We start from the raw sequence: 15,692 nt of genomic DNA, 5'->3' as shown, positions 1-15,692 counted from the left end.
ACAGAGATACGTGTTCAATTTTATAGAGCTCTAATCCATCGTAGAGCCTCTTTGAACGTTGGAGAAAAACGGGCGGGAATCACGGTACCATATCCGCAAGTTATTTGATAATGGGTTGAAAAATGGACCACATTCATGATATGTTAACCGTAGCAAGTGAAAGGATCAGGAAAGCAACATGAAAATCGGAAGCACGTTGTTTCCTTTTACGTGGCTGTTGCAAACGTGTTACTGTTGCAAAAACAGTTTTTCAAAAATGACGTATATGCCAACATTCTCCCACTTGGTCCATTTATCCAATTATCAATCAAATAGGAAACCAAATATATGAATCATGGTGATAGGTCCTCTTGATAATGAGTATTATCTCCCATGTATCACAATATATTAAGTCTCTCATCTTAATCTCTTAGCTCTAATGAATAAACCATACGTTTATTCCAGGTCACAATTAATGAGTTTTCTCAAAGTAAATAGGTATGTGCACAAGATAAATGAGAAAACATCAAACTAAATAAGAGTTTTAACAAGTAATTACAATGATTGTCACATCATGGAACCAAGTCCCATTCGAGTTACATGATCCTTAAAATTCTTTGGTGGCATGCCTTTAGATAAAGGATCAGCAATCATTAACTCGATGCTAACATGCTCAATGACAACTTTCTTTTCCTTAAAACGTTCTCTTATGGCTAGATATTTAATGTCGATATGCTTACTTTGACTTCCACTTTTATTATTCTTAGCCATGAAAACAGCAGCGGAGTTATCACAATACAACTTCAATGGCTTAGCAATTGAGTCCACAACTCTAAGTCCAGATATAAAACTCTTCAACCATACACCATGTGAGGTAGCCTCAAAACAAGAAACGAACTCAGCCTCCATAGTAGAAGTAGCAGTCAAGGTCTGCTTTCTGCTGCTCCAAGATACAGCTCCACAAGCCAGCATAAAAACATAGCCAGATGTAGATTTTCTGGTATCAATGCAACCAGCGAAGTCTGAATCAGAGTAGCCTATCACCTCCAAACTATCAGTCCGTCTATATGTGAGCATGAAATCTTTTGTTTCTTGAAGGTATCTCATTACCTTCTTTGCAGCTTTCCAATGGTCAACACCAGGATTACTCTGATATCTTCCTAAAACTCCAACTGCAAATACAATGTCAGGTCTAGTACAAACCTGAGCATACATAAGACTTCCAACAGCTGAAGCATATGGAATATTTCTCATGTGTTCCCGCTCAAGATTATTTTTCGGGCACTGACTCAACTCGAGTTTGTCACCCTTCACAATGGGAGCTACACTTGGTGAACAATCTTTCATGTTAAACCTCTCTAAAACCTTGTTGATATAGGTCTCTTGAGATAAACCCAAAATACCTCGAGATCTTTCTCTATGGATCTTAATGCCTATAACATAAGATGCCTCACCCATATCCTTCATATCAAAGTTCTTTGAGAGAAATTGTTTCACCTCGTACAACATACCCTTGTCATTAGTTGCAAGCAAAATGTCATCCACTTATAAAACAAGAAAGCAAATCTTGCTCCCACTAACCTTCTGGTATACACATTGATCCATGATGTTTTCTTCAAAACCAAATGAAGATATAACTTCATGAAATTTTAAATACCATTGGCGTGAGGCTTGTTTTAATCCATAGATGGATTTGTTAAGCTTACATACTAAGTGCTCACCATCACTAGAGAAAAATCTTTCAGGTTGTTTCATGTAAACCTTTTCCTCTAGATTACCATTAAGGAATGTTGTTTTCACATCCATTTGATGTAGTTCAAAATCAAAATGAGCTACTAATGCCATGATTATTCGTAGAGAATCCTTCTTAGATACAGGAGAAAATGTCTCACTATAATCAATTCCTTCTCTTTGAGTGAATCCTTTGGCAACAAGTCTTGCTTTATGTCTTTCAATGTTACCTTGTGAGTCCTTTTTAGTTTTAAAGACTCATCTACATCCAATGGATTTTACACCATGAGGCAACTCAACAAGATCCCAGACTTGATTAGACGTCATAGAATTCATCTCTTCTTTCATAGCATTATGCCACAAATTTGATTCCTTAGAATTCATGGCTTGTGAAAACGTTTCAGGATCATTTTCGGCTCCAATGTTATAATCTGATTCTTGTAAATACACTACATAATCACTAGAAATTGCTGATCTTTTGACTCTAGTAGATTTTCTTAATGTTGTCTCATCATTTTGGTCAGGAACTTGTTGTCCAACCGATTGCTCAATAGGTTGTTCAACATTTACCTGTTGCTCCTGGTCAACAACTTGATCTACATTATCATCTTCAACAACTTGTGGAACTTGAATCACTGGTTGTCTAACACATCTTTGAACTGAAGGAGCGTGATTGACTACCAGTCTGTCATTTGATTGAGATGGTTGAACTTCATAGTGATCCTTTTCAAAACTAATATCTTGTATTAAATCACTCCCACTAATCAAGTCATTTTCAAGAAACTTTGCATTTCTTGATTTCACAATTCTAGTGCTATGAGATGGGCAATAGAATCTATACCCTTTGGACTTTTCAGCATATCCAATGAAATACCCACTAATAGTCCTCGGGTCTAGTTTCTTCTCTTGTGAGTTATAAATCCTTACTTCAGACGGACATCCCCAAACGCGTACATGTCGTAAACTGGGTTTCCAACCTTTGAATAACTCAAAAGGTGTCTTTGAAACAGCCTTGGTTGGAACTCGGTTTACTATATACACAGCCGTTTTAAGTGCTTCAGCCCACAAGAATTGAGGAAGTTTTGCATTACTCCTCATACTTCTCACCATATCCATCAATGTTCGATTTCTTCTTTCTGCCACACCATTTTGATCTGGAGAACCAGGCATAGTGTATTGGGCAACAATCCCATGTTCTTGAAGAAATCTCGTAAATAGACCAGGTGCTTGTCCATTCTCTGTGTATTTACCATAGTACTCTCCACCTCTATCTGATCTCACAATCTTAATTTGCTTTCCGCATTGTAGCTCTACTTCAGCCTTAAAAACTTTAAAGACATCTAAGGCTTCATCCTTAGAACGAAGTAAGTAAAGGTACATATATCGTGAGTAATCATCAATAAAGGTGATGAAGTATCTTGGACTATTTGCATCCATGTCCGGACAACAAATATCTGAATGAATGATTTCTAGTATGTTTGAACTCCTCTTGGCACCCTTTTTGGAGTTGTTAGTTTGCTTACCCTTGATGCAATCCACACAAGTCTCAAAATCAGCAAAATCTAAAGTACTAAGTACTCCATCATTTACTAATCGTTTAATTCTATCAATGGAGATATGTCCTAATCTCCGGTGCCACAACATAGAAGAATCCTCATTCATAACACAACGTTTTAACCCAGAAGAAACATGCATAGAATTCTAAGCAGCATCATTATTTTGCAAATTAATAGAGTAAAGACCATCACGTAATTCACCAAAACCAATAACTTTGGATTTATTCAACAAAGTAAAACCAGAATCCATAAATTTAAAAGAAAAACCCAAAGGTGCAAGTTGCGAAATAGAAATCAAGTTTTTACTAAAACTAGGAACATAAAAAGTATTTTCTAAATTTAAAATAAAACCACTGCTCAAAACTAAATTGCATGTCCCAACGGCCTCCACATGTGAACTCATCTTGCTTCCTGAATAGATGCATTGCTCACTTCCCATCGGTTTCCTTAGGTTTTGCATACCCTGTAAGGTATTAGAAACATGGATTGTAGATCTAGAATCAATCCACCATGTGTTATGATTAGTACTAGTCATATTAGATTCATAACAAACAAAAGCAAATAAATTACCTTTCTTTTCCAGCCAATTCTTAAACTTCAAACAATCCTTCTTCATGTGTCCTTTCTTTTTACAAAAGAAGCACTTGGATTCTTTCTTAATAATTGGTTGAGCTGAAATCTTTCCCTTCTTATTATCTTGATTCTTCTTTTTCTTAAAAGAAACAGTTAATAGCACCTGCTCTCCTTCTTCCATCATTAACCTTTCCTCTTCTTGAACACACATGGTCAACAATTCATTAATAGACCACTTATCCTTATGTGTGTTGTAAGATATTTTAAAGGGGGCATAATGGTGAGGCAAGGTGCACAAAATATAGTGCATTAGGAAAGAATCATACATGGTAACCTCTAAAGCTTTCAGTTGAGCCACAATATCCCTTATGCGCATGATATGATCACGCACTCCTTTAATCCCAGTGAGCTTTAAGGATGAGAACTGCATTATAAGGGTGCTGGCAAGAGATTTATCAGATGTGGTAAATTGTTCATCAATAGCCTTTAGTAAATCCTTGACATTGTCATGATGGTCAACAGAACCCCGAATTCCAGCAGAAATGTTGGTCTTTATGAAGGTCACAGAGAGATGATTTGACCTCTCCCATTTTTCATAAAGATCAACTGCATCTGGAGTGCTGGTCTCAGTAATACCTGGTGGTGCTGGTTTCCTAATAGCATAGTCAATGTCCATCCAGCCTAAATGAAGAAGAACTCTCTCCTTCCAAACCTTATAATTGTCACCCTTTAATTCGGGAATGCCACACTTGATATCAGAAATATTCATAGATTGAGAAACTGCAAATGTCAAAAAACATGTTCATCATCATAACTTGAGACTAAAATAAATGTCATGTTTTACCAATGCAAACATGTCTCTTTTAACGAATCTAGTGACATAAAACTTGCCTGTGGGCTAAAGTCATATTCAATTAGACTCATGTAATCTTATGATAAAACTATCAGAACCTATCACTAAAATACCCCTAGGGGGGTAGGGATAAGCGGAGCGAAAAGGGTTTTACATGAGATGGGAAATGAAAATTGTTAGCCCCCCACAGGGTTTGTGAATAAGTAATTGTCTGATAATTAGCAAGGAATATCCGTCTTTCTGCTAAACAGGATGTATTTAACTCATAAATCATTAGATACTTTTTATGAATGTCAACTAAGTATCGTAAGTAAATTGCTCCTGGGTTCCCTTTCTTAATTCCTGTGAGTAAATTAAGAAATATAATATAATATTTTATCCTAATTAATCATAAAAATGTAAGAAATTTCCTGTGGGTATATTTCATCACATCACATATAATTAATTACAATTAATGTTTTTCTTAATGTGATCTTTTAAAAATATATAATTTTAATTAATTAAAGATGTTGTGGCTATTCTCTAACTTATTAAAATTATATGTATCACTAAACATTAAAATAAAATAAATAAATCTTATTTTTATTTTAATATCAAATAAAATAAATATAAAAAAACATTACGTAATGCAGTCAGGAATAACACCTATTAAATTTACTATGTATGTGACGTGTCCCTTTACGTAATTTATGATATTATGTAGTCAGCATGCAATAAATCATTTGAATATAATTACGAAACATTCCTGCATTACGAAACATTCCAGCATGCAAGAAATCAGAATTCATTTGATCACGTACGTACGAAGCATGCAATCACGTAATTACGAAAACATGCAAGAAATAAAAATAAAAAAAAACGGGAACCACGTAATTATGAAATCATTCCAGCATGCAAGAAATCAAAACCGGGAATCAAAACAAAAGACCCCAACAGGATTCGAACCCATGCCATGACAGTAATATCCCAAGTGAACAAACCACTGCACCAAGCACTTTTTCTCATAAGTATGATACAATTTAAAAATAAAACATATGCCTGTCAATAGCAAACAAACAAACAAAACGCGAAAACACATTGCGTTTCACTCGTCTTCAACCTTGGGACGGGTCATTTTTACCCGTTTATGACCCGCGGACCCGAAATGAAAACCCGACCATTTCTCCACGTTTTGAACATCGAAAAACACCATTTTAATTACAGAAACGGTAGAAAAATCATCCTCTACTCCCTCTCCAGCTTTAGAAACAATTATGGGGTTGAAAAAAGATACCCAAAAACTCGATACAAAACAAGGCAGAGGAAACAACGTGCTCTGATACCAAATGAAAGAACTAATATCCTTAAGATCTAAACATGGAAAAAATCAAAACAAACACGTTCAGATCATTCTCATAATTGCGGAAATTAAAAGACCAACCTCCAACCATTGTTGTTCGCTTGTTCCTTCAGGTTTCTGAACCTTTGCTCTCAATATGCGATGGTGTAGTATACTGAAGAGGAGAGTAGGCTCAGGGACCCAAAATAGAGATACGTGTTCAATTTTATAGAGCTCTAATCCATCGTAGAGCCTCTTTGAACGTTGGAGAAAAACGTGCGGGAATCACGGTACCATATCCGCAAGTTATTTGATAATGGGTTGAAAAATGGACCACATTCATGATATGTTAACCGTAGCAAGTGAAAGGATCAGGAAAGCAACGTGAAAATCGGAAGCACGTTGTTTCCTTTTACGTGGCTGTTGCAAACGTGTTACTGTTGCAAAAATAGTTTTTCAAAAATGACGTATATGCCAACATCTCAATCAAGAGTTTGGCATCTATCAATGTAAGGAAGGGGTGAGAACCTCATTTTTTATATGGGTTATTTACAAGTTGCAAGATTGACCTCAATCCTACTACTTTTTTTTTAATGCATGAGATTTAAACCCAAAAGTTGAATGTAATTGTACTGTGAATCTGTTGTTTCTTTGGCCTCCAATTGTGATATAATTGTGTATGATCTATGATATTGTTTCTGTTATAAAACTATATTGTTTTCGAAATTTCTAGTATTTTGAATGCGTTAGTAAGTAGTAGTTGCATTTTTTTTATCTCTACAATTCTCTCTATGATAATTGTAAATTGTGTGTATATTGTATAAGTGTCAAATGGGTCGGGCTAGTCTGACCCAACCTAACCTATACAAACCAAATGTTATTTTAGGTTAGGTCAATCTAACTTATATTTTTTCGATTTGTCATTTCTTGTACTAACTTGACCCATGTTGGACCATTGAGCCAAATTAACCTAATTAAAAAATACATTTAAAAAATTAAATCTATTTTTTACAATAAAAAAGGAAAACAAAATTAAAATTTTTAGACCCATTTATAAATAAATAAGTAAATCATAATTTTCTCTACATTCCTCTTTTGTCACAAAATCTTGATACTCTTATTAGAGGGATTAGATTAGAGAATATTTTAAAGCTTAATATGCTAAAAATAAAAATAAATAAAAACACACACAAAAGGTATTGGTTTTTCTAAACATTTGAAAAACAAGAAATAGAACAATTTAAAAACATGTTTTTATAAAGACTTATACAAGAAAAATAAGATAACGTGTATTTTTTTTTTTATAAGAAATGAAAATAATATATAATTTGTCATATGAAAAATTAGCCTTAGTTCCATGTGAGCAAGGGATTTTGTCACCAACATTAGTACAACTTGGGGATAGTAGTTATAACAATCTCAACACTAAGATTGAAAACAAAATGGAAGGAAATACAAGGCCTCTTCCCACATTAGGCACACCCAGACCAACGTGCGATAGGTCTTTATTGTAAAAATATAATCATTATTATCAATTTATCATCTTTCAGATTCGGATAGTCCTCGTGATTGGAAAAACTTTTGAATTCGAGGAGAGTTATCAATTATCACATATCATCAGGTGCCTCAAATTCAATCACATGAGAATAGTCAAGCGTACATCTTCCAATGGTGTCGATGAGCTTCTTCAATCATTGAAAAACGAGTAGGAGCTCCCGTGAGATGCATACACGCAAATAACTCGCTAACATAACTTCATCTGGTTATGAATGTATGATTTAACTCTGTTAATTAATTATGTTATTAAGTGATTAAATGATCCTTATCCTGTGTTAGTAAGTGAATTTCATTGGACTTTGAAGAGATTTGGATTATGTGAATCGACAACATATACTTAGAGAGGGAAATTCAGTAGCACTGTGTGAATTATTAAACTTTGCTCATATTGGGACCAGATATTTTGATGTCACCCCTAATGTTATATCATTAAACTTGTACTACGATTTTTTTATCATCCTCTTTTGAAAAGTGAGTAGGAATTAAAATATTATAATCAACGATTTATTGTGACAATTCAGATACAGGATCGTAAAAATTTAATCTAAATGTAGGAACAATATAAAAATCTTACATAATATTCAATAAAAAAATTGATATATATATATATATATATATATATATATATATATAAATATATATAATATAAATTTGTTAAAAAAATTATATCAATAAGAATTTCTAATCGATTACAATACATAAAATTAAACTCCATACATATCTTTATTTGTTTCAAATTTGTTCAAAGAAAAATCTTTAAAAATATTTTTGTGCAAAAAAAAAAACGTTTATGAATAATATAAAGGATTGATAAGAGAGTATATCAAATGGAGAAAAAATAATAAGGATGAAATTACAATACTAAATAGAAAATGAGAAAGGTTTTAAGGTTGAAGTGTATAGGATTGTGTTATTTTTCTGGCATCATATGCTAGTTTTGAATGAATATATTATATAATTGAAAGGTGTTACGTGCATACACTTTTAATATATTTTCTCTTTTGACAGTCATACTCTTTGCACATGTCACTTCGAATATGAGAGGGTTTTAGAAGAGAGGAAATGGGAGAAGAGAACAAGGGCTTGGTATGGTGCAAACACAGGAACTTGGTGGCCAGCACATCTAATGGTGGCAAAGGTGAGGCCATTCTCATACTCCTCCACCCACCCTGCCACTTGAAGCTAGTGAAACCATGCTCTCCACTTTTTCTTCACTTTCAAACCCATCTTACTTATGTTGTATCTTGTTGATGTAACTGGAACTCTTCCATCAGTGTCCCCACTGCAACCATGCACGAATGTCAAAACTCATCAAATGTTTTCCATTGATTAATAATACATGAAAAGACTTGTTTACAAACTCTAACGAAAATCTTTAAGATATGATATAACACGATCTTTTTAATACAATTTTCTTAGTATTAGACTGAGGATGTGTAAGCAAGTTCTTAATAAATAAATAAATAAAATCATACTCAATATCTTTGACTCTTACTAATTTTCACTATTTATATAAAGAAATATTGATTATTGTAATTATAATTAATTATAATAATTAAAATTAATTAATTTTTAAAATGATAATTAAAATTGATTAAAAGTACAACAGTTAGATTATAATATCTTATTAAAATTGATATTATTTAGATTTTAAAACATGTAATTGATAAAAATAGTTATTTTGAATTTAAATTTAAATTCAAAATAATTTTATAAATAAATTAACCTTTTAAAATATTTTAAAATATACAAATGTTAAGATATTGTGGTTAATCATATCTTAATTGATTATATCATATCATGTAAATCCTTATTTTTATTTTAAATGAGAGTTATGTGTGTTAAAGATTTAGGGGGTGTATTGTATTAAGATTTCAATAAATTTTAAAAGACTTTTTTATTGTAATAAAGTTTTGTGATATTCAATTAAAACTTTTTTTAATATAAAAAAGTCATGTGATATTCAATCAAGATAATTAGAATTTTTTTTAAGAGACCGTCAAAATCTTGTGGTCTTCAATTAAGACAATTAGGATTTTTTTAGGAGTCTATCAAAATCTGGTGGTATTAAATTAACACTTTTTTTTACTTAAAAAAAATTCGTTGATATTCAAAACTATAAAGATTTCAATGGATTATTTTAAATACTGGATTTTGTAAGATTTTTTAGTATAATTTATATGTAATTCACTCATAAAATAATCTCACCAAAATCTTTGAGATTTCGCATGATTTTTTTCTCTTCTATTCCTACTTTTAATTTCTTTTTCTCTCTTAAATATTTTCTCTAATGTTTTTTCTTCTCTTTCATATTCTTTGTTTTTCTCTCCTTCTTTCTCGTCGTTCTTACCTCTCTTTATTCTTTTTTCTCTATTTCATTTTCTCATTTTCTTTTTATTTATCTCTCTTTTATATCTATTTGTTTTGTCTCATATTATTTTTTCTCTCTCCTTCTCTGTCACCTTTCTTGCTTCTCTTCCTCTCTCTCTTTCAACTATGTCTTTTTTTTCTTTCTCTTTTTATTCATCTCTTCTTCTTCTCCTATTTTTTTATCTATCAATTGATGCATAATTTATCAATATTTATTTTTTTAATTATTAAATATTTAAAATGATTTTTTATTATTAAATATTATATATTGTTAATTTTTAAATTATTAAAATTTAATTGTTTATTTTAATAAAATTTAATATTGAAATATAAAGTTTTGAAACATATATTAAGAAGATTTTGCAGGTCATGGTAATGACCCTCAAAATGAAAATGAAGTTTTTAATTTATATCATACATTTTTAAGAAATGTAATTGAGAGAATATTTAATACTTTTAATTCACGCTTTACAATTTTTAAGTCAAGGACTATTTCTGTCTAAGAGAATTTTTTTTTCACAAAGAATGACATTCTAATGAATTTTCAAGTGAATTAATGGATGAATCTTCATATTTAATACTACCGATTAATGAAGAACATAATTTTAAATATATTATTCTGATTCAAGTGCATGAAAGAGAATTTATTAATACATTAGGGACTATTATAACTTTAGATATGTAAAGAAATGTTAGTTAAGAAAATAGTAAAGTCAATTATTTGTTAAAAGATAGAAATAATTATTTGTTAAAAAAAATTGTGTTGATTTTACTTTTTTTTTCTTATTTATGTTATATTTTTTTTATTAAATTTTATAATATTATAAATCTATATTTTCATGTAAAATTCATAAAATCCTTTAAAATCTTATAATATAAATTCATTAAAATTCACTAGAATTTGAATTACAAAATCTTGATTAAAATCTAAGTTTTAAAAGTCTTTAAAAAAATCTTAAAAATCACAACATCCTTATAAAATCTTTTAAAATCTATTAAAATTCTTAAAAAAATTTCATGCTAAAATTATTTTTCGAAATCTTAATTCAATACACCTCTTAATACACAATTCCTAAATCACAACATGGTACATGGAGCTTAGAATTTCTTTTATCACGTTAATGTTCATGCGCACGACCAGTTTCCATACGTGATGTTTTTCGACGACCCCTAGACTGTAGTCAACTGCTCCGACAATCCTGTTTGACCTCTACTTGATCCTATTTGGTTCTAGTCCCTCTTAGCCTCATCTCCCATGATTACTCTCGCTTACACTTCGTCCACAAGACTTACTAACGTCCCGTAATTCCGTGTGAGAAATTGATCAGATCGGTCAATTACACGGCCGAAGCAACCGCAGCTGGTATTTTTACCTTGTTGAGTTGAGTATCAAAAGTTAAAAGTTCGTCAAATTAGCACGATAATTGCATATGTTCTCCTTTTCACAAAAAAGAAAGAAATAGATGATAGACTTTTTTTTTCCTAGTTATATATTAAGTGACACAATTCATCAATTCAGGATCTGACACGGATTGAGAAGGGAACTTTTAATTTTATTTTTTTAGTTAAACTGGGGTGAGCAAGGATATAGTAAGTATAATATCATAGCGTCAACTGTCAACCACACTTAACATTTAAATTATACATTTTACAGGAACCAACTACTTTTTGTAACTTCATCAAATACATGTATGAGTAGATGATATTCAATTTGGCTTACACATAGCATTATGCTATGTCACTGTTTACTTCTACAGTCTATAAGTCAGTAAATTGCCCCCAAGTGGTTGACAGCGTGACACAATCTTTATCAAGCTCTCTAAATAGTACTGTAAATAGGGATAAGGTGCCCCCAAACAAATTAAGTAAGCCCGGCGCTTAAAACTTAAACATGAAGCTAATCGACAAGAATCCATTTACTGTTATGACAAATCATGCTCACAAGCGGGTATATAACATTGTCACCGACTCACCAAACCAAAAAATAAACTATAATTCATTTGGGTGGGGGGGCATAACCGGTACTGAGACAACGATAAAGAGTGTTTTCATTTACAATTGATATCAAATTTGGGAGGCCTGCGAAAAGCCGGCTAGAGCAGCACGCTTTTGTAGTGCCTTCAACCGATTTGCTTCCATACGAGCTCTCTGCTCTTCTGTTATCTCAGCTTTGACAGATTGGCTGGATCCATTATTTTGGACTTCCTCTGATGTCTTTTCAATTGCCATACTTTCTGAAGCCATACTAGTGCCAACCACATTGTCCATCGACTCAGAAGGTTCCTGTAATAAAAGGGGAAGGTACTACTGTCGTTATGCTTTGACATAAGCTCCTTGTTTACCATTTCTCTCACAATTTGGTTTAATTGAAAAGCTACGAATAACATTAACAAGCTACTTGCAACTATTTTATTAAATTTACAAAGTTCTTAGAGATAATGGTATCTGCCTTCATACAGAGGCTTAAGTATGAATAAACCATAGACTTGAGAAGGAAAGATAAAATGCATATACAACAGATGTTTGAGTGATCTCTGTTTAAATTACTGAGAGAGAACAGTTTAATTCAATGATACAAAAGAACAGTTCAATTCAATTCGTTTGAACTAATATTCAGTTTAGTTCAATTTATGAGAACTATTTTTAAGTTCAGTATAATTTTTATAAATTTAGTTCGGTTCAGTTCATTTTACCCACCCCAACTACTATTGCATTCTTACATCAATCTTACTTTTTTCCTTTTTCTATTATTTTTTTACTCCTGCATGCCACTAGATAAGGATGACTGAACTAGGCTTAACCTTTTTTCCCGGATAATGTAAATTACTAACAAATCTGTGAGAATCAGTATCCTTAAAAGATAATTTTACATATTTCGTCCTGATTGATTGATTTAGATAAATATTGATAGTGCTTTCACAATTACATAAAACATATTACATAATGATAAATGACTTTTATTTGAAGTAAATTAAACTTACTTGAGTAGCTTTATCATAAATATCATTAAGCATGTCTTCCTGAATGTCATTGACATTTTCAGATTCAGTAAACATGTCTCTCTCTTGATGATTTGCTCCTCCATCATCTGCAGATACAGCGAATCCTAGAGCACAGATTTACAAAAGATACATCAGTCATAAATAAAACCTAACTTATTAATTCTTTTGATCAATCATCATCGCAATGTCCCAGTGAATTATATTGAATCAGAGCTGGCTACCCTATTTAAAATGAGTCCAGTCGAAGTATGTCAAAATTAATAGTCGACCTAGATTTGGTCAATTTGGTACAAGGTTCAAATTGTTGAACATAAGATCCTGCGTCTTATCAATTAAAAGATAAGCATATACTAGAAAAAAGTTAAAAGAAGGAAATCCTCGGTAAAAATTATTTGTCTACAACTCAACAGAGGTGGCTAAGGAAGGAAAATTAAAATAAATTTCTCTGTAAGCTAAAATTAGCTTATACAAGAGTTAAAAATAAGATTTTGGAAAAACTAATTAAATAAAACTTCTACAAATTAATTTATGTTAATTTTAATCTATAAAAAAACCCATTTAATTTTTTCTTCATATTTTTCTCTTCTAAAAGTGCTTTTAAAGAAGTTTATCCAAATAGGACTTAAGTCATTAAGCTGTACTCGTTAAACATAATCTAAACACTATCAGCTATTTGAGTTGATAACGTTCATCTGTTCCTAACTGAAAATAACATGCATTACATAATATACATTCTGTGTCCTATTAGATGTTCTCTGAAATTATAACCACAGATCCATTACAGTAACGAGACTAATGTATGTTGAGACCTTGGTAGTAAAGTGTAAGGTAGATACCATGTTCATCAGATGGAAGGTCATGTATAACTGGTGGTTCACGCAGTTTTGTTGGATCCCCACCACTGGCAACTCTTTCTCTTAGTTCTCCAAGGCATGTCTGATGAAAGCACGGAAAAAAAAAGGTAGCAGACAGTCATTAAGAATCTATTTTTGCGTAGAATGAAAGACTGAAAGTATGGATGCATCATTCTTGCAAGCATATCTGTACATGCGATGAACACAGCCTCTCAACAAATATAAACACATAGGGAGAGACTGCACTGTGTATGAGAAGCAGCACAGGAAATGAAGAACTTCATATTCTTATTTCGTGTATGTATCAGCTGAATTCAGAAACACCAAATGATTGAAAATATTTTTATGGGAAACTGTTCTGGAAAATAGATGTGTTCATAGATCAAAGAAGTCTCATTCTCTTGGACAAATTAAACTAATATATACATATTCAACATCAAAGAACTGTACCAATGATGATTTATTCCTTTTGATAGGCTTTGATGGCTATGGGATTCTGGTCAATACACAGATCTCACTGAATCTACTAGATTACACTACAGTTTGTAGAAGCGCTGTGCTTAACATAGAACGAAGTCAGTCAAAATATTTTACCAATCACTGAGCTGAAAGTATCATCATGCTCGTAAAAATTTACAATAATCCAAAATTCTCACTAAAATAACATAGTAAACTTGCCAACAAACAAAATAATGAACAATTGTACTTTGAGTGCTTTTAACAACATTCTTTAATCAAATTAAAATTTCACCTTGATATACTTTTATGAACATATTACCAAAATGAAACTCTAATTTTAATTGAAGGAGAACATCAAAAGCACTGAGAAACAACATCTATAAGTATTGTCCCAAAACAATTCACCATGTGATCTCAAAAAAAATGGAGTACAATATAAGACGATAAGATAATTATGTAGAGTTTAACAAGTAAATTGATTGAAATCAATTTTCTAAAATAAAACCGTATCTAGCTCTGTTTCTATCTTTCTTTAAATAAATTCAAACAAATGCTGAATGTGTAAAGTTTGAGGGGAAAAAGTTGCATTGCATTGGGGAGAAAGAGAAAGAATACCTTAACACGCCTGGTAGCAGCGACTTTCTCGACTTTGTGAATAAACTGATTGAAAGAGTAATAAGGGAGCAATCGAGAGTGCCATTCGGCGTACAACTGAAGCAGATTGCCCAAATCACGAACCTAACGCGCATAAGAGAAGAAAAGTTGATAAAATTAAGAGCAGAAACACTAACCCTACACGTAAGAGAAAAAGAGAGTGAGGTACCTCGTGGCCACGACCACGGTACTTGAACTCGCGAGGGAAATAGCGGAGCACGTAGCCGAGGCCGTGGTCAGAGAGAAGAAGTTCAGGAGTGAGTTTGGGCTTTGTTCGGGGGAGCTTCTTGGGCTTTTCGGCGGCGGATCTGGGCTTCAAGGAAGAGGAAGGAGGGTTGGAATTGGGAGTGGTATTAGGGTTTGGATTGGGATCGGAGGGAGCGAAAGGGCAGTCACGTGACCAGTGACCGGGTCTGCCGCACTTGTAACACCCTGTGGCTGTTCCTGTTCCTTTTCCCTCCATTCTTCTCACTTCACTCTTGCAATCGCATTGCACTACCTGTGTGCCATTTTACTCCTTTATTTTCGCGCCAAATGGCGGGAAACTGCTCAATCCATTGAAATACAACCTGCTTGGCCCTTGGCCCTTGGCCCTTGGCCCTTGGCCCTTGGGTTGGGTCAAACCATGTTTGGGCTATTCTTCACACAACTCTTTTTCTAAAATAATTTGATATTTTTTTTTATTATTTTTTTTTTTTTACGCCACTCATTTGTCCTTCTTTCGTGATTCATATGTGCTCTCGTAATATTGGTTATTCTTACTTTCTTTTACGTGATTCAATATTA

At 32.5% G+C, this 15,692-nt stretch overlaps 2 protein-coding genes across 2 annotated transcripts; both read right to left on the bottom strand.

Moving 5' to 3' along the window:
- Window positions 1–3,694: 3,694 nt before the first annotated feature.
- On the bottom strand, window positions 3,695–6,122 carry LOC114915558 (uncharacterized). Its single transcript, XM_083062442.1, has 3 exons — window positions 6,113–6,122; window positions 3,837–4,619; window positions 3,695–3,729 (listed from the first exon to the last, which is right to left on the bottom strand). The coding sequence occupies exons 1-3, from the start codon at window positions 6,120–6,122 to the stop codon at window positions 3,695–3,697; spliced, it is 828 nt and encodes a 275-aa protein (XP_082918568.1).
- A 5,707-nt stretch (window positions 6,123–11,829) lies between these two features.
- LOC109815231 (uncharacterized) lies at window positions 11,830–15,508 on the bottom strand. Its single transcript, XM_083061818.1, has 5 exons — window positions 15,076–15,508; window positions 14,868–14,990; window positions 13,776–13,875; window positions 12,919–13,043; window positions 11,830–12,220 (listed from the first exon to the last, which is right to left on the bottom strand). The coding sequence occupies exons 1-5, from the start codon at window positions 15,367–15,369 to the stop codon at window positions 12,002–12,004; spliced, it is 861 nt and encodes a 286-aa protein (XP_082917944.1). The 5' UTR covers window positions 15,370–15,508; the 3' UTR covers window positions 11,830–12,001.
- Window positions 15,509–15,692: the final 184 nt, after the last annotated feature.

The sequence above is a fragment of the Cajanus cajan genome, chromosome 8 (assembly GCF_000230855.2).
Source record: "Cajanus cajan strain Asha chromosome 8, NIPB_CcT2T_4, whole genome shotgun sequence".
Taxonomy (NCBI): Eukaryota; Viridiplantae; Streptophyta; class Magnoliopsida; order Fabales; family Fabaceae; genus Cajanus; species Cajanus cajan.
Note: the sequence above shows the minus strand (reverse complement) of the source record. Positions and strands in the feature narration are given on the sequence as shown.